This window comes from Pipra filicauda, unplaced genomic scaffold (assembly GCF_003945595.2).
Source record: "Pipra filicauda isolate LSUMZ 115617 unplaced genomic scaffold, ASM394559v2 scaffold521_size369105_pilon, whole genome shotgun sequence".
Taxonomy (NCBI): Eukaryota; Metazoa; Chordata; class Aves; order Passeriformes; family Pipridae; genus Pipra; species Pipra filicauda.
Window position 1 is genome coordinate 162,359 of NW_024104667.1, and position 24,621 is coordinate 186,979.

At 40.4% G+C, this 24,621-nt stretch overlaps 1 protein-coding gene across 3 annotated transcripts; it reads right to left on the reverse strand.

Moving 5' to 3' along the window:
- Positions 1–364: 364 nt before the first annotated feature.
- PPP1R17 (protein phosphatase 1 regulatory subunit 17) lies at positions 365–23,047 on the reverse strand. Of its 3 annotated transcripts, none has more exons than XM_027739844.2 (6): positions 22,689–23,047; positions 16,008–16,120; positions 12,082–12,234; positions 8,807–8,968; positions 4,188–4,262; positions 365–2,768 (listed from the first exon to the last, which is right to left on the reverse strand). In XM_027739844.2, exons 2-6 carry the CDS (start codon positions 16,087–16,089, stop codon positions 2,638–2,640), a joined length of 603 nt encoding a protein of 200 aa, XP_027595645.1. In that variant the 5' UTR covers positions 16,090–16,120; positions 22,689–23,047; the 3' UTR covers positions 365–2,637. The 3 variants fall into 3 exon arrangements, with proteins under 3 accessions (XP_027595645.1, XP_027595644.1, XP_039242949.1); XM_027739843.2 differs by having other exon boundaries at positions 16,008–16,173; positions 22,689–23,045; XM_039387015.1 differs by lacking the exons at positions 365–2,768; positions 22,689–23,047 and having other exon boundaries at positions 4,088–4,262; positions 16,008–16,173.
- Positions 23,048–24,621: the final 1,574 nt, after the last annotated feature.

The following is a 24,621-nucleotide window of genomic DNA, read 5'->3' on the forward strand; positions in this document are numbered from 1 at the left end:
CCATGTGTTTCAGTTTGCACCCACTGCCTCTTGTCCTGTCAGTGGATACCAATAGGAAGAGCCTGGCTCCCTCTTTATTCCTCCCCGTCAGACATTTGCGTGCATTATTATATGCATTGATAACTTCCCTTTAAGCTTTCTCTTCTCCAGGCTAAACAGAATACAGAAAAACAAACCTGTGACAGGTATAACTTTGTTTCAGACCCTAAGACCACCTGGGGGCCTAAAATCTTCTTTGAAGGTTGGAAAAAAATTGACAGCTTGGAAAAATCCAAAGCTCACAGTAATGTGTCTCACAGTCATATATACACATGTTGCCGTTCAGAGGATCATTGCAGCTGAAAGAATAAGCACAAATGCTCCATCAAATGCAGTTCTTTTATTTCTAGAATGTGCATAATAATTTAGCAGTCACTCGTCTCTCTGTCCAGTCTGTGTCTTTTCAGGATGTCAGGAATAAGGATGGATTAAGCTTCCCTTTATAGCTCCTGGATCTGACAGGCTACATGGGTTCCTCATGCAGGACCAGAAGCCAGTATCATGGGGTAGAAACTGGCTTTAAATGTTCACTCGTTCTATTTCTGGATCTACATTGCCAAAATATTGGTATTTCAGTTTGCACCACCTCACTTTAAAAGGCCCATGGCTTTTTGGGAGGGATGTGAGGAACAGAATAATATCTGTTTATTAACTTATCTAAATACAAGTGAGAAGCCAAAATTTCTAATGTGCTTCACTGACATGCTTTTTTGATTTTTGCTTGTAGATGGTATTGCTGGGCAGTCTCTCTGCATACAAGAATACTGTAAGGTCATGTGTAAAAAGTGTAATCACAAAAGGTAGGGATGGCATAGAACACGCAGGAAGATGATCTGTTATGATATCTAAACATATCAATTTATGTGGTCAAAGCATTATACAATTATCAATTTACTAACCACTAAGACAAAATTTCAACCAGACATAAATTCATTGTAAGTTTTGCTAAACTCAGTGCATGCAAATGCTGCTTTATCTATGAATATAGTGTGAGTTTACAATAGCATCATGAATGTTGCTTTGAATTTGTTCCACATATCCCATGAATCTCATATTTAGCACTACAAAAATGCTCATCACAACCCCTTCAAATAGGTGATGGACTTTCTGTAACCCTTAGTTGAAAGTTGTTAAAGCATAAGACCATTAAATCCCTTAGTCCCAATTTTATTGTAAATGGACACCTGTGTCTTAGTTTCTAGGTAGACGCTAATTGAGAATTCACTTCAAAAATATTAGCCATTAATGATCTCCTGACTGCAGTCTTTTATTCACTAACTGAAGCACTTCATTCTCTGCTGAGGGCTTAGAGTGGTTGTCCCACCCAGTGCAGACTTCTGGGGTAAGATGCCATTCCAGATAAATATCTGAATGCAAGCCAGCTATCAAGACACAAAGCAGTCAATGCACATAGCAGACAATGTAAGTGACTTCAGTCTGGAGCATCCCAGTCCTAACAGTCCTATGGAAATGCTTAGGTGTGTCTGTGCTTTCAGTTTCCTTTCATTTTTGGTGTAATGGCCTTTGGGGACACTGGATACAAAAGCATTTCTACCCCAGAACAAACCAACTCCTGTCATTTGTCTGGGGAGAGCAATTTGTTGGTTTTAGCACTATCTGGTCTTAAATGGAGACTGAATGACAATAAATAAACCCAATAAACCACTGTAGAGTTCACACGCGATTCTGCAAAACCTAAAGGCTTTGTTTTGGGGGAAGGGGAATTGTCTGCCTCATTTGAAAAAAAATTATTTTATTCCCAAACAAAATGACATTTAACACTTTGACTGCAATGAAGCATGTGGAAGCAGACAAATGATTCATCACACTGCTTCCCAGGAACATTGCAAAACCTTCTATTAACTTAATTGATCAAGTGAAAAATTACTTTTAATTGCTTATGTTGCTCCTGAGTGGAAGAACAGAAAAAGCTGAATTGCCAGGTTGTGAATATGCAGTTTTAAAAGAATTGCAGAATATGATGTGTGTTGCAGCATTTTTATGTCTGGACTTCGAGTTGATCTATACAGGGATGGTAAATTAGGCTGGTGTGCCATCAAAGATGTCACTCAGACTGTAAGTCCTCTTTGCTGAACAACATATAGTGCTAGGCTTAAAGGGCGCTTTTTTTGTTGTTGTTTGGGGTTTTTTTTCCCTATTAAGCTGTGTCAGAATTCCCCAGGCTTGGAAACAAATCCTTTTCAGAGCAGTGAAGTCAGTCACATCCTATTTGTGCTCCTGCTTTGTGTTGTTAAGGGCCTTCATGTCTAAACATGTATATTTTCATATCTAATCCATTGCTGATGTTCATTTGAATCTTTTCAGGATTCCACACTCTCACTCTTGCTGTATTGTGCACTGAAAATATTCACCAGCTTCACTGGTAAAGCTAGACTTGAGTCACACGTATTTTTTTTCACATACTTGATGTGACATACTTTACTGTGTACCTTACATTACTGTTGTTATATGAACTATTGATTGTTTGTATTTTAAATATCTCACTGATAGGTTAACAGGATAAAAACAAGTACACCTCCTAGTTATCAGGCATCCCATTAATAATATAGCAGGCCTCTTGTACACTTTAATATGCAATTATTTATTATAAGCTTGTTGATTACATCTTGAAGCTCGATATTTGTGAATAGACTGCATTCTCATGAAAGATGCTGGGTCAGTCACTGTGGCAAATGAAGTCCAAACTAGTGTGGTCCTCAGCTGTCTACCTAAGAGAGTTAAAAAGATAACTAATTTCAGTCTGCCAGGCTAGATGATTTACAGTCTTAAGCTCTGCCAGGGGAGGTTTAAGTTGGATATTAGGAATAAATTCTTTACAGAGAGGGTAATCAGGCATTGGAATGGGCTGCCCAGGGAGGTGGTGGATTCACCATCCCTGAAGGTTTTTAAGATGAGACTGGATGTGGCACTGAGTGCCATGGTCTAGTAACCACGGCAGTGTTGGATCAAGGGTTAGACTTGATGATCTCAGAGGTCTTTTCCAACCTGGTTAATTCTATGATTCTGTGATTCTACGATCTTCAACCTCTCTGCTCAGGTCCCTAAGGGCCCAGCTGGCAGTGCTACTCTATCTATCCCAGAGCTATTAAGGTAAGCACAAACTGGCCATTCTACCAGGCTGTAGCTCGCTGTGAAAATTATTGATTGAATCAACGAGGTAAACTAATAAAAAAAATCACATGGTGCTGTTCCACCTTGCAGTAGGCATATGCCATTGAGTAACACTATTCCTATTACTCAGTTGTCACTTTCCACTTTCCAAAAGATTTTCAATCTTTTCCACCTCTTCTAACTGACCTGGAACTCAATTTAAAAAGCAGATGTCAAAAGAAATTATTTGGAGCAAAAGGATCAACTATCCAACTATTTTATCTTTCACTGACCAGTGGAGGCAGTTGTTTACACTGATGTAACAGGCAGGCACTGCACTTCCCTGATGTTTCTCTTCTGAGAGCTCTTCCCTCCATCCTGATGTGTCAGTGCTGACAGCCCTTAGATGTAAATTTTCATTCTACAGTGAATCTCTCTTTTACTCCTCACAAACACAAGTCATGAGCAGATACAGGCAGAAGAAATTTTTGCTTTCAATTCCAGGGTCTGGCTCCTGCTCTCACACCTTCTCCATCTATCACATCAGCTTTGCACATGGGAATTTTTACTGTGGTCAGTGTTATTCCAGAAGAGGAAAGCTGGACAAATTAGGTAAAATGTCAGGAGAAAAATGCAATTTGAATGATTAGTTGATGTTTTTCTGCTCTGGTATCTAGTTCCAGGTACACTCTATGAGAGTTGTCCTTTGTATTAAGCCTTATCACCACATTGCACAAAGCTAGATCTGTTCTGAGATGGATTCCTAATTTACAGAAATGCTGGGAAGCCACTTGTAGTAAACCAACAGAATCATTCAAACCCCAGGTGTCAGTGAAATTTCTGTCATCATCTCCTATGATGCTTTCTGGGAATTCATGAGATGCAGATAAACACTTGATGATAGTTTAAAATCAAGTGCATGCTTGAGAAAATTATTATTTATAAAAATGAAAGAACTTTCTTTTCTATGTGCTGCCACTTTGAATGACCCAGAATTATTTACACTGCATTATTGGAAATATCACTGTAATCTTAACTGTGGATTGTGTCTCCATCCTTTTCTTCATCTTCCATAATCACTGTTCGTTCTTCTTCTGTAAACAGCTTAGTGCCTTAAAAACAGAAGGACACAGAAAACAAAAAAAAAGAGGAAAAAAGGAGTTGATTTAGCATACTACTTTTTAGACAGTACCAGGCTAAAAAGAATTTTTCAGTCCTCTCTTACTTCTTGATCCTAACATAGTTTTCCAATATCATGGGAGTTACTCCTCATTTATTTTCAGCACTTCGGTCTCCTGATATTTAGTGAACTAGAATTGAATCACTGCATTTTTAGCTAAAATTATTAGGCACTCTTAAATCCAGCATATTTTTCCTATATGTGAAAAGAGATACTGAAGTTTCATTTGGGAACCTGTTTGTTAAAAGCGTTTGAGGAGCTAAATAAGGGAAAGAGCTTGCCCGATTAAGTAAATGCTGTGATTAATCTTTGTGACTCAACTAGCTTATGTGAATGTGTATATGTTTCCTCTAAGTATATAGCCATATTACTGAGATTTTTAAAGTGCAGATGATAAAAGAGACAAAGGTTAGAACACCAACATGACAAGTGCCATCTCCACTGAAGTTATATAGTATCAATAAATTGCAAAAGCTACTGAACAATGCGAAAACAGACTTGGGTTGTAGATTATACCTTCCACAAATCTCTGTCTCTCCTCCCTTCTTTTTCTCTTTTGTACTTGAACTGGTAAGTCCACCCTATAGGGGTCTTGAGGCTCTTGTGTGATACCAAGATATCACAAACACTGTAAATGCTCTTTTCATTTAGAAAATAAATAAGAATGAAGTGAGAACAATGCATTAGGTACAAAATGTTCTTGAACTCTATTTTAACATATTGTGCTGGATTTGCCTGTTTCCAGAAAAAAACAAGTGACTTGTGTGATGAATTTTATGTCCACATTCCTTGGTGTGGATGTTGACATAGTCTACAAACAGGATGAGAGATATCATTGTGCTGAGACCAATGAAATCTCTCCCAAATTTGGTCTCCTGATGTTTGATACCAGGTGAGCTGTTCTGTCAAAGCAACCTGTTTTGCTTCTTTCTGCATCAAAAACTCTTTTACAGAGAAGGCTTTCAGTCTTGCCAAGGTCTGAAAATAGGGCAATACCACAGAGGTAGATTTTCTTTAACTTTAGAATCTTTTCAGGGGTGATGAATTAATGAAAATATCAACCTGTACTGCCCTTCATTTAAGTTAACTCCATTTATATGCAGTTCTTGTGAACTAGCACTATGAAATAAACTGAAAGGCATAAATAAATGTTAATTTGAAGCACAAAGGACTTTATTTGTTCAAGAAGTAATTGAGTAACCACCATTGTTAACTGCAATGAATGATGACATTTTATGGAGATGGATGTAAATGTGCCCCACACAGACTAATATTCCTATAGACAACTTAGGCAAATATAGACAAATTTTTTTTACTGTTGTCTTTGGGGGTTGGGTTTTGTCTTTTAAGAGGGAGTGGAGGGTTTATGTTGTTGGTTTTTTTATATCATGGAGCATTTGAGGAACAAGGAAAACATAATTAAAACATGCTTAAAATGTGAAGCTAGAATGGATGATTTGAGGAGAGCTAACCTGCTTTTTGGGTAAAATCAGGAATAAGAGATCAGATATGCACACTAAATAAATGGATCATTTCCACTCTCTTATTTAAATGATGAAGTGATGAAGGAAAAACGTGTTTATGTAATTCTGATGGCCTAGTTATAGCACATAAACTAGTCCTTTTAGCAGATGCTAGAGACAGCTGAAAGGTAACACGCAGGCAGAGGTCTCAGCTCTAGTAGCACAGACGCTCACCACAATCAATAGCAAGATCATTACCAATTAATCACTTTGGTGACTGATGAACTCCAAAGGTTTCCAGTAGAGTTCATGATTCAGAGCTCAGACGTGGATGTAGCCCAGAGATGCAGGTTTCATGGACCACCCACAATTGCAAGGACAAATCAGCCTTTTAATGCAAAACAGTGGAAAGGGTATACAAATGGCATGTCAAAGTTGTAGTTATTTCTGTAACACTGGGAAAGGATTTTTTCCTTTGATACAGTGCCACTGATCACTTGTGGAGGAAATGTGCTTTACTGAATGCAGTTCAGAAGTTCTGGGTGTGAACCAGAAGGATACAAGAAGGTCATTTGATTTGAGGAACATTTGTGAGTTAGTCTTTCTCTGTTTACTGATTAAATAAATCACTTAACCTTTCTGCCTCTGTTTTCCCAGCTGTGTGTACTATGAAATGCAACTCATCCTGCAGATCTATTTTAAGGATCGGTAGGTTGTTCTGTTAATATCTGCCAAGGGATCTGACTAAAGAAATGAGAAGGTGGTCATAATTTCCCAACAGAACTTGCAACTACTTGCAATTTTTAGCTAGACTAGAACCATAAAGGCTCACAGAGACATAAGAGTTTCTGTTAGGAAGCTCAAACATAGACAGAAGAAGTCAGCTTAAATCAACTATTTGCCAGGTGCCCCCTAGATCTAAGCCACTCCTCCTAGGCTATAAATCAGAAAATCAACAAAATAGAAAAAAATAGTCTGTCTACAGACTGCCTATGGACAACTCGTGCTGGAGAGGCAAGAGGTGACATTAAACTTCTGTGCTTCTCATGTTACCCAGAGGTTTTCGGTGGAGTTGTGATGTTATCCTAAAGGAGCTGCCTTAACTGGTTTTCTAGGGTATAAGAATGAATGAGGGTTTGAAACTGTGGTTTTGCTATTTACCTCTGATCTGATTTAGAAACCCTAAGCAGCCACATTTCAGGAACTGTCTTCCCATATTTAGGCATGTATTTATATTGTATCTCAAACCCACAGGCCTGAAGAGCTCTCAGAAATACTTCAGTTACTGGAATATATTGCTAAGTGTGGATGACAATAGAGAGTTCCAGAGCTGACTACAGGCTTAGATCAGATTCAAGCCATTTTCTGTTAGGTGAGACAGAAAAAAGACCGGTGGAATTGTGATTCTATTTTGTGTTTTAGTCTAATCCCTTCAGAAAAGGTGTTGGCTGACTGAAGGCGAGCTGGCCATTGAAGGAGACTTCTGCTCATAGTTTATTTGTATGCACATGGTACAATGTTATATGTGGCACTTCAGTAGAAGTTTGAAGGCTGAATAGATTTAGAAGCCTAACCCTTGTAGAGGAGAATTCAGATAACTAATTTAGCAGCCCCTTTTCTGTACCTGCATTTCCCAATTGTATTGGGTGTTTGTAAGGTGTAAGACTGATTCTGCTTCTCATTTTGACCACATGCCATCTAGTAGATACACTGATTTTCATCACCCTTGAATTGGCATCTAGAAGTGGTTTGCAGAGGATATGAAGGGGAAATGTTAGAAATGGGGACAGTCTTCATTAGCAGGTCACAAGAGAGGCCATGTAGCACTGAGAGTGCTGCTTAATGAAAATATTCCAATAACAGGGGGACAGGACAGAAAGGCCTGCCTATATTTGTTGAGCACACATAGCCCTGCTGGGGCTTCTCAGGTCTCCAAGTCTATGATTCAGATTTCATTTTGCATATCAGTTCCAAAGAGTTCATTTTGTTTGTGCTCTGTCTGCTACCTGATGGAATAACTATGAAAGTAAGCAAGTGGACCAGCCTTCAACCACAATTTAGTCACTTTTTCATAGCAAGTCATGGAGCCATCACTGATGAATTTCAACAAGCAGGATGGTGAATGTTGATATGTATCTTGAAAAGAAAATATGCATCCTTAGAATAGGAAGGGAGTGAAATTGAAGCATTCAAACACATAAGTTAGTTTGCCCCTGATATGGGCACAAGTCTGCCAATCACTGGAAAACAGACCCAAATACAGGATCCGAAAAAGCTTTACATGGAGAGGCAGCATCTAGCAGGCTGCTTTGAATCCATGTTGCGTGCTGGAAGGTGGCGTCACGAGTAGGCAAGAAAGTGTCATTGGAGGTAGAACTGAAAACAACTGAAAATTGCATTAGTTTCTCTCATTTTCCCCATAACAAATGCACAGAGTTTGAATTTTGTCACACATTTGTAGGTCACCAATTTTTTTTCACCTCCCCTTCCTTTCGCTTCCCTTCCCTAGGAGCATCTTATGTAAGCGTGTATGTATTGCACGTTATGCCAGAAGCACAGAACTGTTTTTAAGGTGCTGTTAATGAGAAGTTCATCACAGCTTGATTTTCTCAGTGCGTATCAGGAACTGTGGAGTGAAGAGGAGGTTAATCAGTACAGCTTTGCTTTAGGTTGTTTGAGGCATTATAGTGCTGGTGACCTAAAAATTTACAGGTGCTGAGGTTTGAAAAGCAGGGCATTAGTTGGCCTGTCAGAAAAGTAGGATTACAGTTTGCAAAAGATAATCAAGTGACCAAATATCTTCTCTTACTTCCCTTCCTTTCTGTCCCCAGAGCATGAGCAGGGGATATGTAAAAGACTTTTCATGAGCCACCATTGTTATTAGACCAAAAAGGTCCCGTTCATTAAGAGCAGCTAAGTACGCTGGGCAGAGAGTAACCTCCTCCCAGGCATTCCTCTGACACTAGCCACTTTTTGCTTCCTCTTTGGAGGACCGTTCACCTAGGTTTCTTACCCATTATCAAAGGTGGGATGTGTACTGCAGGTGTATCTTTTCTCCTGGGCTTTTTCTGCTCCAGTTCAGTGATCTGAGAGACTGGACTCACTCTCTCTCTCTGTGGCTTCTCTGTGATACCATACCTTTTCAGCAGATTATCAGAAAAGTCTGAAAGTATGCCTGCAAGCAAGGAAAAAAAATAAAAATGCCACTTTAGCCTAGTTCACATTGAAGAAACTTACACCTGTGTAATTCTCCCAATGACTACTCTGATGTAAGGCTGCATGAGTGCATGATCTGCTGCGTGGCATACCTACCCTACTTTTCTTCCAAGTTGATTATAGGCTGTAGACAATAAAGCTATCAGGCCAGCTGGCTTCTGATTGTATTAATGCACTAAACTGCAGCCCATCAGAAATCATGGTAAAGATTTCTATTTCAGAACCTTAGACATCTTGTCAAAGTAGCTTAATCACACAGATGCTCAAACCTCTAGTTGGGAACAATGGGATTGCACAGAAATGGCTTATTTTATCTAGTGAAACAATGTTTTCTTTATGGTATGGTAGTTGCAGGCACAAAATGCAGGTCTTCAGCCTCTGAGCCACTCTTCCCTAAAAGAGAATTGCTGATGGAAGATACATGTGAAAATTGAACAGAGTCAAATTCAATATCTGGATTACAAATGCTGGAAAATCCCAGCTACTTGTTTTTGACTTGATGAATTGTTGCATAAATACAGGGAACCATACAAGTAGTTACTGGCTAACTCTTTGTGGCAGGAGGGCCTGCTCCGATAAGGCCTAGAATCCAATCAGAATGCATACAATGCAAGCTCTCATGCAAGCTGTCTGTGTTAAGTTGCTGTTTGTGCCATGGTAATATTTTTGGTATTCAAGTATGCTAAAACCAGCTGTGAGATCCTGGAGCTGAATCTGACTGAATTATTTATATGGGTTGGAACCAACTTGCTGTCAGTGTGTGTGCGTGTGGGGAAGGGCTGGGCCTACACCTGCAGGAACATGGTAAGGCCTGCACATAAGGCCTGCTGAGGGCACAGGGAAGAGCTGGAAGGCAAGGCCTGCTGCCCATGCAGAGCACATGGCAGAGCTGAACGCCCTGCAGCCAGACTGTCAGTCAAGTCCAACCTGCCTGGTAGCCCACCCACACCACACTCCTGCAGCCTGTGACTGACTACAGCACAACTCACTCTGGCCTGGAAGGCACTGACTGGATATCCTGCCTGGGAGGGAAAACTGAACTCTGTAAATATACAAGACTCCATGCGGTCTCTCCTCTTCTCTTCTTTCTTCTCCCTCTCCAGCCAGCACCATATGAATCATCGGATCTTGTTGGTAACCATTTTTTCCTTTCCCATCTCTCCTTCTCTCTTCCTTCTCTCTTTCTTTACCGCTTTTAATCTATTTTCTTTTACTCCTTTCCTTCTCTTAGGGATAACTTAAAACCAATGAACTGTGTTTTACTAAAGCTGGTACATGGATTGTTTTAGTGGGTGTTTCCTGTGGAATGGGTCTTTGTGCTGAATGATTTAGTGAAATGCTTTTTTCTTGGTTGTATTTTACTCCTGTAAAAACTTTTTTCCAAAATATCTTATTTTTCTCACTAAATTAAAAAGAATATCTCTTAGAGAAGAGTGTGTGACTCTTTCTCTGGATGCTAATTAGAGGTTATAATGAACCAAAAGGCTTTTAAAAAGTCTTAAATAAAAAATGTAACTGCTCTGGGCAGTTTATAGCGTAATCTGGAGCGCAACACCAGCCTGGTTCACCAAACTTCAAACACAGATCCTACTTTTTGAAGTTGGATATGACAGATAAGGTGGTATCTGGCTTGTAAATTTTTAACTAGCAGTCAGTCACCTTATATTATAAAGTTCTAGTTCTCTTTCATACAGTCAGGTTCTTCTAACATAACCCTTCTTGGGGTTTATGTGCGGAGACTCCTCTCTTGGGAGGAGAGGCTGAAAGAGATCTCCCTACAAGCATTGGTATGGATGAGTTACATCAAATTTCTACTTAATAATTATTTCTTTTTGCTAGCTTTAATAAAATTGCTTCAATAATTGATATAGTGCACTATCCTATCTTATACTATACTACTAGTGTTTATATTGTGTAGTAAATTAGTTTTAGTGTTTATATTGTGTAGTAAATAATTCCAATTAAGATCTTTTGTCTGATCATTTGTAATAATAATAATAATAATTATAATTTTGCCAATCATTAAACCTGTGGGACAAAAGTGGTTCAATCACACCTTTGTAATTCCTTACATTTAAATTGTTGACATGATCTGCAGCTAATTGATTTCAGGTGCATTTAGACTCCTCTCTGAGAAGGAGTTTAGAAAGCAAGGCAGTCCTTTCTGCACCTTGTGACTCAGGGCACCTGAATGACTCTGCACCTCGTGATGGCAGGGTTTTTTGTCTAAGCCTTCCACTCCCACCCGCAACACTCCTCTATGTATGTGCAGCATGGGAAGAACAACTCGATGATACAAGAGCACAACTCTCTCCTTGGAGAGCACAAGGAGTGCTTGTTAGCAGAGAGTGACAAACATTTATTCCCACTGCTGCTCTTGGAAGATCGTCAGGTTTCACTGACAATCTCCTGCTTATTCTTCCCTTCCCCAGGTTGGCTCTCAAACGTCTGTAGATATGCCGCAGCAGGAAGCATCCTACAAGGAGCGCCTTTGTTGCTGTGGTGATTTCTGGCTTCCAGAAACACCCACCCTTTGCCAGAGTCCCCATAAGCATATGAGCCCTGTGATTTCTAGGAGGAAATCCTGGATGAAGCAGGAAATCCTGCAGGTGGCTTGTGTGCTTCTTTGGTCTACTGCCAGCCTCAGCCCAGTTCAGCCTCCCTCTGAGCACTGGGTATTAGTTTCAAGAGAAAGCGCAGCAGCTGAGCTGGATCTATTTTGATTTTGGACCATATCAAATTGGGACATCGAGCATGGCTCAGCACATCATTTAACACATAAATGTAGCATCATTTAGCAGCAAGACTACAAGCTCCAAGGGAGCATGTTTTCCAGAGCATACACCCACTCACCTTGGTATTCCCAGATCTGTGAGCAAACCCTTCAACTAACAGAGGATGCCTTTGAGGAAGTCAGACTCTGTTTACCTGCCTTCCGAGGTAAACATGCATGGAGCTCTGTTTCTGTCAGCATCCAAGGGGACATAACTGAATGAGGGGTCTATGGATTTTGCTCAGATTTAGTTCCCACAGCTGAATTGGGATTTCAAAGTCAAGAGATTTATTGCTTACCTGTTAGAGGTGGTGGAGTGTGCAAAGCTGGTGTATCTTTTCTCCTTGGCTTTTTTTGCTCCTGTTCAGCATTTTGGGAAGCTAGGATGGTTTTACCTTTTCTTGGGGTTTTTTTGAGGTCACAGCTCTTAATCAGCTGCTCTGAAAGGTCTTCTGCAGGGAAAAGAATAACAGAAATTGAAACTAAGGGGAAATAATAAACCAGACAGTGAAAAGAAATGCTTTAATAATAGTGCTTTAATCCAAGTAAACTAAAATGCCCATGAAGAAACATCTTTTAAATACTTAGAAACTTATCAAAAGAGGCCTCTGTGCCATACTACATGGGAGTCAAGTGACTTAGGTGGTCCTTCTGTGTTGTAGGCAGTAGATATAAAACAAAGGGAGAGTTGTGGGTAGCTGTGTGTTTACATGGTAGAGGGAAGGCTGCATCATTGTGAGCAGAGGTTCCATGGCTACCCCTGTTTTATCCAGTGCTGACTGTGTGGACTGTGTCTTCAAGAGTTACAAAGGCACTTTTATGAAAGAAAGTTCTACATGTGTGGGGTCAGCCTGAGGTACTGCTAAAATGAGACAGTCAATATATTGTTCCTTTCAAGAGTTGCCTTTGTTTTAAGAGTTACTGAGCTTTTGATTTACATAACATTATACTGGATTTCTGGTTTTCCCCTAAAACAAGCCTTGACTCAGATGACTCAGAGGGTCAGCATGTCTTTTTCTTCAAGAGACTGCATTTTTGGGTGCTTATGCAAGCTGAAAATATTGAAGGTAATCTGTTGTGGTGGTGCATCCTCCTCCCTCACCTCCTCTTCAGGCCTGCTCTTTGATCTCAGCAGCTTCTGACAAGCCTTGGTTGAACCAGCTGAGCGGTGAAGTGCCCCTTAACTGTACCAGTTGGGTGGGGAAGTATCCCTGACCATACTGGGTGCTCTTGCATGGTAAAGGTAGGAACAATTCTGACCATACCAGGAACATCAGCTGCCCAACCCAGGTGAGGAACAAAGGATAAGCAGTTATTCGTGTTAGCCTTGGTAAGTAATTTACCTGAATTGTAGCCCAAGTGAAATGGTACCATTGTTAGGAGACCTTGTGAAAAAAATGAATCATAGCCTGAGTGCAACAGTACTATTGTTACTGGATTTTTTGGGAAAAATTATGTTGTGACCCTATAAACAGCAGTGCTAAGTGAGGCCTCCCGGAGTTTGAGCTCTCCCAGAAAGCAGTGGGCTGCACCAGCAACTCCGTTTGAGTGGGATGCCTCTCGGAGCTCACAAACCCTCAAGTTTGCAATACTTGAAACATCGTCGCTGAAGACGAGGTCTAGGTGGATTCCACACACACACACTGCTTCAGGGCCAGCCCATGCCTGTTGAGAAATGCTAAGGGATTTGATATAAATATTTCATTGAGCTTAAAGGGAATTTTTGACAAGTACCTTTACACCCATAGATCCCTGTGTGCATGCAAGTGAATTGATTATGGTATGAATGTTGTTATTTTGAGTTTATAATTAACTCATTGTTATAATTGTAGCAAATCCTATTGAATCACTTCTTAAAATGTTAAGTTAGTCAATGATTAGGTGCTTTTGCACCCTTTTCTGGTATCCATATCCTCTGCGCTCTAACCCTCTTGCATCCCCAGTCTCTGTGTAAATTATTCCAAACTGCTTCTAATCCAATTTACTTATGTATGCTTCATCTATGTAGTAAGTAATAGAATGAACCTTGCCATTTAACTCGCACTCTCATGAATTCATATTAAAGCCTGTATTTTGCCATGACTTTGACAGTGATTCTTTAAATGTTCTAACTACTCATTTGCGACACCTTTCATTATTATCATCACACAAACCAATGCTCTAAATTCTTAAAAGCTGCTTGTTTGCCTTCGTCTGGGTTCCCCACACCCTTACCCAACCCCTGACTGCAGACTTGGATGCAAGCGCAACTTCATTCCAGGCTCTCTGAACACTATTTAAGACGTGTTATGTCTGTGAGCCTGCAGACCGTAAAAATGGTGCCTGTGGTTAGAAATGCCATGTGACATGACAGAACTAGGATACCTTCCTTGTGGGACAAATAAACAAAATTTATAAAATTCTGCTTGCCTGTGGTGAGACACTTTTTTTTGACAAGTGTCATAGTTTGAAATTGGCCCCCCTTGAGAGTTCGAGGGGCTCAGAAGTGATTGGGTGCCAGGACAGTGTTCCCTGGAGAGCCAATCACTGTCCATGTTGTTCGCTTCTGCTCAAAATCATATATCACAGCACCGGAAACGGCTGGCAGGGCAGTCTTGGTTGTTTTGCTGTTGGTGTCTGCTGCGTGTAGGTGGACAAGGCCAGGGGGTGGCTGGGCTGCCTCTCTTCCCCTCCGGGGGGGAGAGCCTTTGGCTAGAATTAGAGTCAGCATTTGGAGAGTGTGCTGTGAAGGAAGAGATTCACAGCACCTGAGGTAAGAGGAGAGAGGCAGGCTTTGCAGCCAAGCCCTCTCTTCCCCCTCCTTTTCTGCAGTGAAGCTGTAGAAGGGGGCTTTTTTCCTTTCCCTCCACTGTAAGTGGAGGAGGGGCTCAGAATTAAAGCTGAGCCAAGAGACTGGGCCGTGGAAGTAGGACCGGCGCTCGGGAGAAGAGTCATGGGCAAAATTGGAGACAAGCCAAGAGCTCGAGAGTTGCCTGCCGAAGCTGACCAAGGACAGCTGAGAACTGATGTGGAGGAATGAGGATTCCAGGATGTGGACGCTTGATAAACTAAGCTACACTACAACAGCTTACGAACCGAGGTGAGACACCGAGAGGGAGGAATCACCAGCAGCAGAAGAGCAAGGACTCAAAGCTATCTTCTCGGACTTCATAAGGAGGAGAGACTACAACAAACAACTGCTGGAACTTGGTGAGGAAGGAGTGTTCAGGAGCCCAGAACACTCCCACAGCAAAAGACCGTGTTACATAACAGCCTTAAGGGCTGCTCCTGGACTAAAGTTAAAGGAGGGGCTTGAAAGGACTGACTGATAGTAATGTTATATATATATATATATATATATGTATATATATATATATAGTTGCCTTTAGTTTGTATAGTATTTATTTGTGTAAATAAATGTATATACTTCCCCCTTCCCCTACAGAAGCCTCTGGCCTGAAAGTTTCTCTCCGGTATTAGGATAAATTGTTGAGAAGGGGTGGGGAAAGCCTAAAAATTGGATTTTAGATTTCTAATGTGGCTCAAACTGCCACAAGCAAGTGAAATTGCCTTTGTGTTTCATTATTGTCATCGCAAGGGTAACAGTGAGCAAAGAGATTTTTGTTTCTGGGTAGCTAAATCTTCAGGGCAATTTTGCAAGATGGGAGTGAAGTAATAGCATTTGAAGTAGAAGCAAAGACCATGAATATGCAAAAAGCACATCTGTCAAGTATGGAGTCTGGTATTCAGGAGAGTGGCAGACCAAAGACGACTGGTATGCCTAGTGTAAAAAGTAGGTTCAAGAAAGGAAACAGATTGATGATGAAGGAGGAAACGTTTTTAGAAAGCTGCCCCAATAAAGGTAAATGGGATGCTTGAAATCTTTTACTCAAATTGCATATGGAAAATGTGTTTAGGTAAAGCTTAGCTATATCCTAGATTTCAGTTTGCTGTGATATAAATGAAGAAACTGCTCTATGTTTTCTACTGGAAAAAGATCAATGACTCTTTTAGCTTTCTCCTCTTTAATTAATTTCACTCTAGAATTTCAGTTGATATTTATATGCAGGAAAAATGCTCTTTGCCTTTCCATCTGGCATCAGAAGTGTCAGCAGAAGGTGTAATTATCCGTTTTCATCAGGGCTCAGTTGTATCACTGGAGGGGAAAAGTGGACACTGGACAGGACTTTATGATGTGAAGGCAACACCTCTCATTAGTGCAATGACATCATCTAATAACACTTACCTAAATGGTTACACTGTGAATCTCGCTTATCCAGTCTGTCATCTGGCATATCAAGTGGCTGAACATATTCTGTTGACATCATTGAAATAGGCTTTTCTCCTCCTTTGAAGATACTACACACACACAGACACACACAAAAAAACCCAAAACAAACCAACGAACAAAACTGCAACCAAAACCAAAACCAAACCAAAACAAAAAAACCCAAACCAAAACAACAAAAAAAGCACAATCATTTTGGTGTTATGTATCCACTTGCCAGCCAGATCATGATGAGCTCTTGTCTTCCAGCTGCCCTCTGTCATGCAGTCTGCTGGCCTGATTTCAATCACACATGCTGAGATGCATCCTTGCTGTAAGCAACCCACAGTAGTGCGGGTTGGCTCTACAGAAGAATACTGACTTTGATCATACAGAAAGTGCTATCTCATACTCATAGTAAATACTAGGGGTTTTTTCTGGTTTTTCTAGTTTTCTTCTCTGTTTTTTCTCAAATATAAACTAAGGATCATATTTGGTGTTTATTATATGATCCAACTTTAATTATGAATTCTGTTGAGTTAGTCTTATAAGTACGGCTCCTCTAAGAGACCTTGAAGACCCTGAAGATCCAAGTGTAAGGGCTGCCTCAGAAAGATGACCAGTGCACACAGACCCCAAAGCCAGCATGAAGTAGACTTCCTTATCACTTTGGTAAGAGCACGGAAACCCATTTCACTAGGCTGTTTATTTGTCCATGCTCTGTAAGTCTCAGTAGATTGCTGTTTTGGCTGGTTTACCCCTCTTTACGCATAGCTGCAGTCGGTGTTGAAGCCCATCCTCCTACCTGAGCTTCCCCAGCACCTCCCCCAAGCTGAGAGTTGATCCTGGACTCACTAACTCTGGGCTGCCACAGATGCCATCACAGAGAGAAGAAAATTTGACCGTTTTTCACTGCTGATTGTTTCTACGGTTGCTTAGCAGAAACCCATCAGAATGTTAAAGGAAGAAGACCTTCAACCTGAAGGCACAGTCCAAGTGATCTTGGTATCTCCCTTCATCCAGCAACAGTTGTGCTAGTTTCTTATGCATGACCTCTATTGTCCATTTTCAGGGAATAAGAGCAGACTGACTTCCTTGTAAAGAGGAGAAAGGCAATGAGGAAGAGAAAAAAAACACAGGAGACAATAAGAATAGTGGATGAAAGACAGGTTGAATTGGGAAAATGAATGAAGGGGAGGTGGAGAAGGAAAGGCAAATAAAAGAAAAGTGAAAACAAAGGCAGCTGGAGAAAAGCGGTGAAAAGGATGATGGGAAAATAGGAGACTGAACTGTGGGACTTTATTTTTATCTTGCTGGAGGTAAAGAAATTACCTTATTGTTTCTCTGTAAATTGCAGTGGTTGTTTGTCAACAAGAAACAGAACAGTAGGAGAATTAACCTCATTTTTATGACTGCATCTATATAAAGAACAATTAATTCTTATAAGCAAAATCCAGTCACATAAATATTTGCAAAAGAAAGTATGAAAGGTTGCACTGAGCTAATTCTTCAGGGGATGGAAAAACATGTCTTAAATGCCAGTGACTTCAAAGTAAGTGGAGTAACACTGCCTAGGAGCATAAAATTTTACTCAGCTTATGTACATGTGGGATTAACTCCCTTACATTTTAGTATTTAAAATTTACAAAAATTTGTAACATTCTACAAATTCTTAAAACCTTACTGAATCAGGCCTGTATAAAGGGTTCGACCTCTGGATGTTCACTGTAGAACTGTCCCCATCCAGCCTCACATATTTACTAAAGTATTATACCACCTGAAGACTTCATTTGCACTTACAGCAAGAAAAATCTCCCACTTGAGAAGACCCTACATAAAGAAATCTTTGAATACACCTTAGCATGGTACAGTTGCTCTGTTTCTCCACTGTATAAATAAACTATAACTATGGCTTAAAATGAAGCAGACATAATTTTATTTAAAACAAAAATTTATAATCTGACCAAATGAAAGTGCACACTGCATTTTGTGATTTGAGGGAGTTTTATTCTTCAATACCATTTGATTTTATTGCATTTGATTAGGGCACACTGGCTAAACACTATGATTGTAGTGAATATGTTCTTTTCTGAAGGATACTCTCTTTACAAGGTTTCCAGTAAAATCAGGGGTACCATTTCAGACACTATGGACTTTTTTTCTGAACAGGCCTTGAGGCAAAAAGGCTGAGGATAGGTAGCAAAATTTAAACATATAGTTGGTAATAAATTATATTGACTGGAAATGTTTTATAAAATATGGTTAATTTTGGTTAGATTTCATTAAGTTGTTTCATTAATTATTTCACCTAATAAAAATTAAGCTTTGTAAAGAGACTTGATATTGGATTGGTATATGCAGATTATGAGAAAATTGCACCATTGTTTTTTCTTAATATATTAGTTTGAAAAATATTATTCTAAAATACAACTCTTAGATCTATGTTCATATTTTCATGGTCACACGTGCCAAGCCCCTGGCATCTTCAGTGCTTTAAAATACTGCTTTACAGCCTAACTTCTGACACTTCCCTTCCTTTTTTTTTCTTTTGTAAGTTTGCCCTTCAGCCAGCATTGCCTTGCTTACAAAAGTGTTTACACACTGCACATTGTGGCAGTCTGTGTGACAAAAGAATAAAAAGAGACAAATTACCAAAATATATCATGGGTTTTGGCATCTTGGGTGTATATGCATTGGGTACAATGTGTGGACCTGTGAGTGCTGTTACGTCCTCACAGCTGTTACATTACACACAGAGCTCTCCTTCAAAGGAGGGTTGCTGTATGTGAGCATTGCAATAGTACTTTTCCAAACCATTAAAATATACTCCTGTAACTAAGGAAAACACATTCCCCAGTAACATTTTACATGTGAAGGTAGCCTGCTATGGGGACTGTGTGTCCCCATTGAATTGAAGCTTGTTCTCAATTTTCATGTGTTAAGTGCAACACTTTTCCTAGCAGCCTTCACACTAGCACAGTTTGCACTCTCTGCTGCCATCAGTCACCTTGGTAGCTAATGCTTGCTATTTATATGATGAACTAAGGTGTTTTTTTCTTGCACTTTGTTATATCTCTTGACATAATGATGCACATTCATCTTTTATGCATTTGTAATGGTTACAGTGGAGCTCTAAATCACATTCAACAGAAGATACTTCCTGAAATGCTATAGATCTTTCCATATGAATTAGGATTCAATGGTCATTTAGCCTGAGACTTTGGTACAATGCAGATAGGCTGTACCACACCCCTGCAAAGATATAGGACTAAAGGAGTTGCCTTGAGCCTCTTATTTCTAGGAAAAAATAGAGCTGATTGAGACACCTGAAATACTTTCCTAAGAGTTGAGAGAAACTCTAGTTTTGCCGATATGGTTTTTTATTGCCCCTTGTTAAAATTTTTGGCATTCTATAGGATTGGCTCTAGTTACAGACAGAGGAGGACAATGAATGATAAGGCAAACTGAAAAGTGCAGGTATGACTAAAAGCTACTTCAGCCTCATGTAAATGAACTTTCATGCTAAATCACTGTCGTATAACAGTAGGACTCCTTTGGGCACACATTCGTGTAAGACATGGTGGTTCAGATGAAAAATATCTGAACTTTTCACTTTCTGGATGTCAGCTTTGGATTTTTAGATAGCTTGAAGTGCATTCTATTTTTTTTCAAAATTCTCAGTTGCTGTACATGCTTGATTAAAGTGCCCAAATAAAGCTATCCTATCACTCACTAACATAGTCTTAAAATACACAAAGGCTTGCAAATAATATGATTCTTTTCTTTGCTTAAATTGTGGGTTTCCATAAAAAAGGGCACCAATGCAAACAGTTCCAGGCTTCAATTATATAAAAATATTTTGCTGGAGACAGACAAAGGAACTGGTTTTGGTCTACCATTTTAATGCACAGTTGGTTTAATGTAGATATTTGTTTCACAAGTAAGCAGCCTAGAGCTTAGGAAATACTCAGTAAAACTACTCACATATTTCTACTAAAATGATGTAAATCTTTCAAGGCCATCTGATACTGTGACATTTAAACCAACTTATGATGAAATCTCATGAGAAAAATCTACCTTGTAAGATAGAAAACTAAAGCTTTCAGAACAAAACTAAAGGGCTGGACTTTTCATTTGATCCTGAACTAGGCATGGAAATGGCTTGGGGGGAAAGTTAAATCTCCATTTCTTGTCTTCTCCTAGGGTTTGAATGGTTCTAGGTGCTACATGAAAATTAGGTACCTAGGGATAGTTGTATCTAGTCTCAAGGGACAATGCAGTTCTCAAATGAGTCATCAATAGGTGATCACTCTTATAGATAAGATGGAGAAATGAAGTTCTGATATGCAATTCTTATGAAAGTTTACAGGGGCTATGTGGGCATTGATGTCAGTACTCCTCACCATTGTATAGTAAGGCTCATGGTTTCCTTGTATGTTGAATACTTAGAATTTCTGAACTGACCCTTTGTAAGGTATCCGCAAACTGTGCTTCTGAAGACTTCAGTAGACTATGTGGTGTTGTATGTGAATTTTTTTTCTTCTTGTTCGGAGGAGTGTTTTGTTTCCACAATTGACAAAATCCCAAAGAAAAGCATGTGCTAGTTTCCAAGACATGCACAATTATTAAAGAACCCATTGGCATGTTGACAAGGATGCTACATAAATAAAAGTACTCTTGAGACGATCCTTGTTAGGTAGCAGCAGGCAATCTGAATTTAATAAGTATATTTTGGTAGTTGGTAATACACATTGCCACAAAAGCCTGTGTGACACTATGTACATATCTTCTGAAGCCAGAGCAATTTGTAAGAATGTATTTTGCCATGAGCTGAGAGAAGAAGAGGCAGAAAGAGAGGCAACTGGGGCCCTGGAGTGGGACAGCGTGCACACATGCTTTTCCACATTCCCATAGGCAGGGCATGGCCTTGCTGCTGCTGGTGTACCCTATACTTGGAAATGAGAGTAAGTAGGAATATCTTACAGGGTGCTTCCCCATGCAGACATGAGATAGAGGCTGTACTGCAATAGTTACAGTCCAGCTTTGACCAAAAGCAGCATATTGCTGTCGTGCCCAAAGACCTGCTCTGGCATCAGGGTTTGCTCTTTAAGACTGGTACCTCTTCTCCCATCACATGCACATTTACGGTTTTAATTGATTATTAAAATATTTTAAATTGGTTTGCCCCTTTCTGTCTGGTTGCAATGAGCACATGAGCAAAGAGGGTCAGGCAGGCTCCCAGCATCCTTCCCTGCTCTTCTGTTGCCTCCCTAAACCTATGTGGGAGGCAAAGACAGACCTGTCCTTCCTTCTATAGCATGTCCTTTGCAGAGGGCCCTATAGTGCAAGCAGGTTCCTTATTTGCATTAAGTCATTTACAAATGCATAAAGAAGGAATAAGATACTATCCCCTGGATGTAGCCATCTCACATCGACCTTCCCAACACAGAAATCACGCGAAACAGCTCAGGGGCCAAGGGGGATGGTACACCACCAGGCTACATTTGGCTTCTTACACCTTCACTCAGCAGGCAGACTTGGCACCTTTATCAGCAAATATGCACCTCATACCCCTTCCTATCCTAGCCCAATTGCAACTGCTTCCTGGCAAGTCATAAATAAAGCAAGACAACCAGTCTACTGCAGTCAGAGTAGAAAACAGATGTCCTAAAAGTAGAAAGTCTGGGTGTTCTTGTGTTGCATTCCAAAATTTTGTTACAAGTTTTACCATATGTTTAATGTTACCCTCCTGGAGTGATGCCTTCCTGGGCACAGAAGACAGCTTTATGCTAATACACAGAGTTTCTTCTTCAGTTATTTAGGCACTAGGCTGCTCTCTCCAGGTATTCTTTTCAGATTAGTCTGACTTTTACTTTTCTAAAGCATATTTAATTCTTCTTAGCAAACACTTAGATATTGGAAAGCTGGATCTGAGTGCCTCCTTCCACCCCAAAACTTTGCTACTACTAATAACACGGATACAGAAATACCACAGAATTGTCTGGGAGCAGTTTCTTCTCACAGAGAGTGTGCTTCTGGGCACTATTTCAAGAGCCTTGGCTGGGCTGAGGACTGATTCCCAATATCATCCATAAACATGTAAAATAAATAAAAATAACAACAGCTGAACTTTTGATTGACTGAAAAATTGTGATATACATTTACACAGGTTCTGGTCACAAAGTTTTTGCCTTTGGAAATAATAAAAAATACAAAGTCTTCCTTAATTATTTCCTTAAAGAACCAATTAACCCCTTGCACATGCCAACCTTAGTAGTGGGATAAGAAGTCCTGATACCAATTCCCACTCTGCTGGATTGTATTATCTGCCTGTGAACTGTCCCCGCAGTTAAAGTTAGTCGAAGCAGTTTTCTCTTAAGTACTCTCCCTGCCATGACCCCATCCATGCATTCCAGCCTCAATGCAGTCACACCCCAATTTTCTCCAAATGGGACCATCCCAAGCCCAGTCCCTGCTGAGTGGGACCCTTTCTTGCTAGTCCCCAGAGCCCCAGAGGTGAGAAGGCAATTTGCCATGCTGGTGGTGACTGCTAAAAAAAAAAAAAAAAAAAAAAAAAGAGAGAGAGAGATTAAAATCAGGAAGCCAACCAAGCCAACCAACCGGGAGAGAAGCATGCGAGTGTGTGGCTGAAGTACTTACAAAGCGGTGCGAGGTGGTGAGGAAGGTGCAGTTTGGCGTCGAGGCTCGCTGGAGGGGCTGGGGCTGCAGCTGACGCTCTTGCCTGTCTTATCTAGGGAGCAGTAGGAGCCGTCGCTATGGCAACGCCATGCTCAGGCGTCCTCTGGGAGGCTGGGGAACAGCATCACCAGTCCCTGACCCACCAGTGAGTGGATTCTAATCCTGTTTCCTTCCTCTTCCACGAGTTGCAGAGGCCGAAGGAGAGGAATCAGAATGCAGGGGAGACGGGCATCGCCTCAAGGCTGAGGCACCGTTCCTGCCGGATGACCAAGAGCCACAAATGCTGGTGCTCTCAAAGAAGTAGGGGAGGATTCAAAAGCTTTGGCACAGAGAGCCAAAAGGTGAGCTGTAGCTGCCGTGTCTAGAGGCACAAAGAAAATGACAAGGGGAGGGAGCAAGACTGATGACGTCAGGGACCCAGGGGAGAGCTGAGGGTAAAAGTGCAATGTGTCCAGGAGCAGCACCATAAGCATGAAAACTGATGGACAGTCTCTCCAGCACTGAATTTCAGGAATGACTGGAGTGTTTGTGTATATATCTGGCCACAACTGGTTATACAAGCATGGTATTTATGGGGCCAGGCAAGGAGTTTTCCATGGCTGCCAGTTGTTTGCCAGTAGAGACCAATCTCTCCTATACCTTTGGATGGAGCTGTTGTTTCAACTGAAAGAAAAATATACGAACATGCCTGACATTAGAAAAACTCTGGAAGAAATACTCTACTCAGTGGTGGGAACTGCCCTTCTCTTAGTATTCATTTGCAACAAAAATGCTTTTGTCTAGGCCTTTTTATTAAAACATCTTTAAAAACTCTGATTACTTACAGTTGAGGTTGTCTTCTCCTCTTTTCCCCCACTCAGCAGCTGCAATTCAAAAGCACCAGTGTGCATAGCATACTTTAAATTAGTCCAGGTTCCTTTCATAAACAGCATATTGTACAGAAGGCCAAAGGGACAAAGTGCTAATTGCCAGTCCTGCAAACTGTGCATCACCCTTGGATCCTTTATGTATCATATGCAGTTCTGCAAAATGCCAAGCATGTTAAATGCTCTAAAGGCACCACCTGAAAGAACTGTGAGCTTTCCTCATCAATGCCTGGGAGAGAAAAGCACATTCATTACTCTACAGAGTGTAAATCACCTGTGTTTAGGTGAATCAACGTCCAATCTTCAAGCTCATAAATGCACTCTTGAAAAAATTAAGCATAGGCTCCTAAGATTTTTTTGAGTCACGATTAAGATTTCTAACTGAAAAGAAATCAAACAAACAAACAAAAGCAAAATAAAAAACAACACCTCCCCTTCAAACTCCTCCAAACCATATAACCCCCAAAATTGATTTTTATGATTTCCCCATCTCCATCATTGCCAAGACCACTCTGTTGCAGTGAATTTTAAATAAAACCCCTTTATTTTCCATTGAAATGACTTTTACTTGGAAACACAGGTTATGCCATATTTTTCTATGCACTCAGAAAAATCAGAATGAGATGACTGAATAGTAGGCTCATGAAACACAATGCTCAAATCAGAAATACCTTTTTGAAACTCAGCTCAAGACTGCCTTTTTATTGTCCTGATTGAAAAAGTGAGTCATTCATTTATAGCATTAAAGAATTCCCTGAGGGTGAGGAAATAATTTCCTGTTCTAGCCATCAGATCCCAAGGTTGCTTTGGGAATATTACAGGATAGGTTTACTCAAAAAGAAAGCAGACTATCACACTCAGCAAGATTATGTATCCAGCCCTGGTCATCCCTTAGATTTGTTAGCCACCACCTGATGCCATGAAGCATTTAACTACAGCAGCATATTTATCCCAGTCTTTACAGAATGGCTGTTGCATTACCAGTGTGATGGAGGATTTACTCTCAAACCTGATCTTTTAAATGCTTA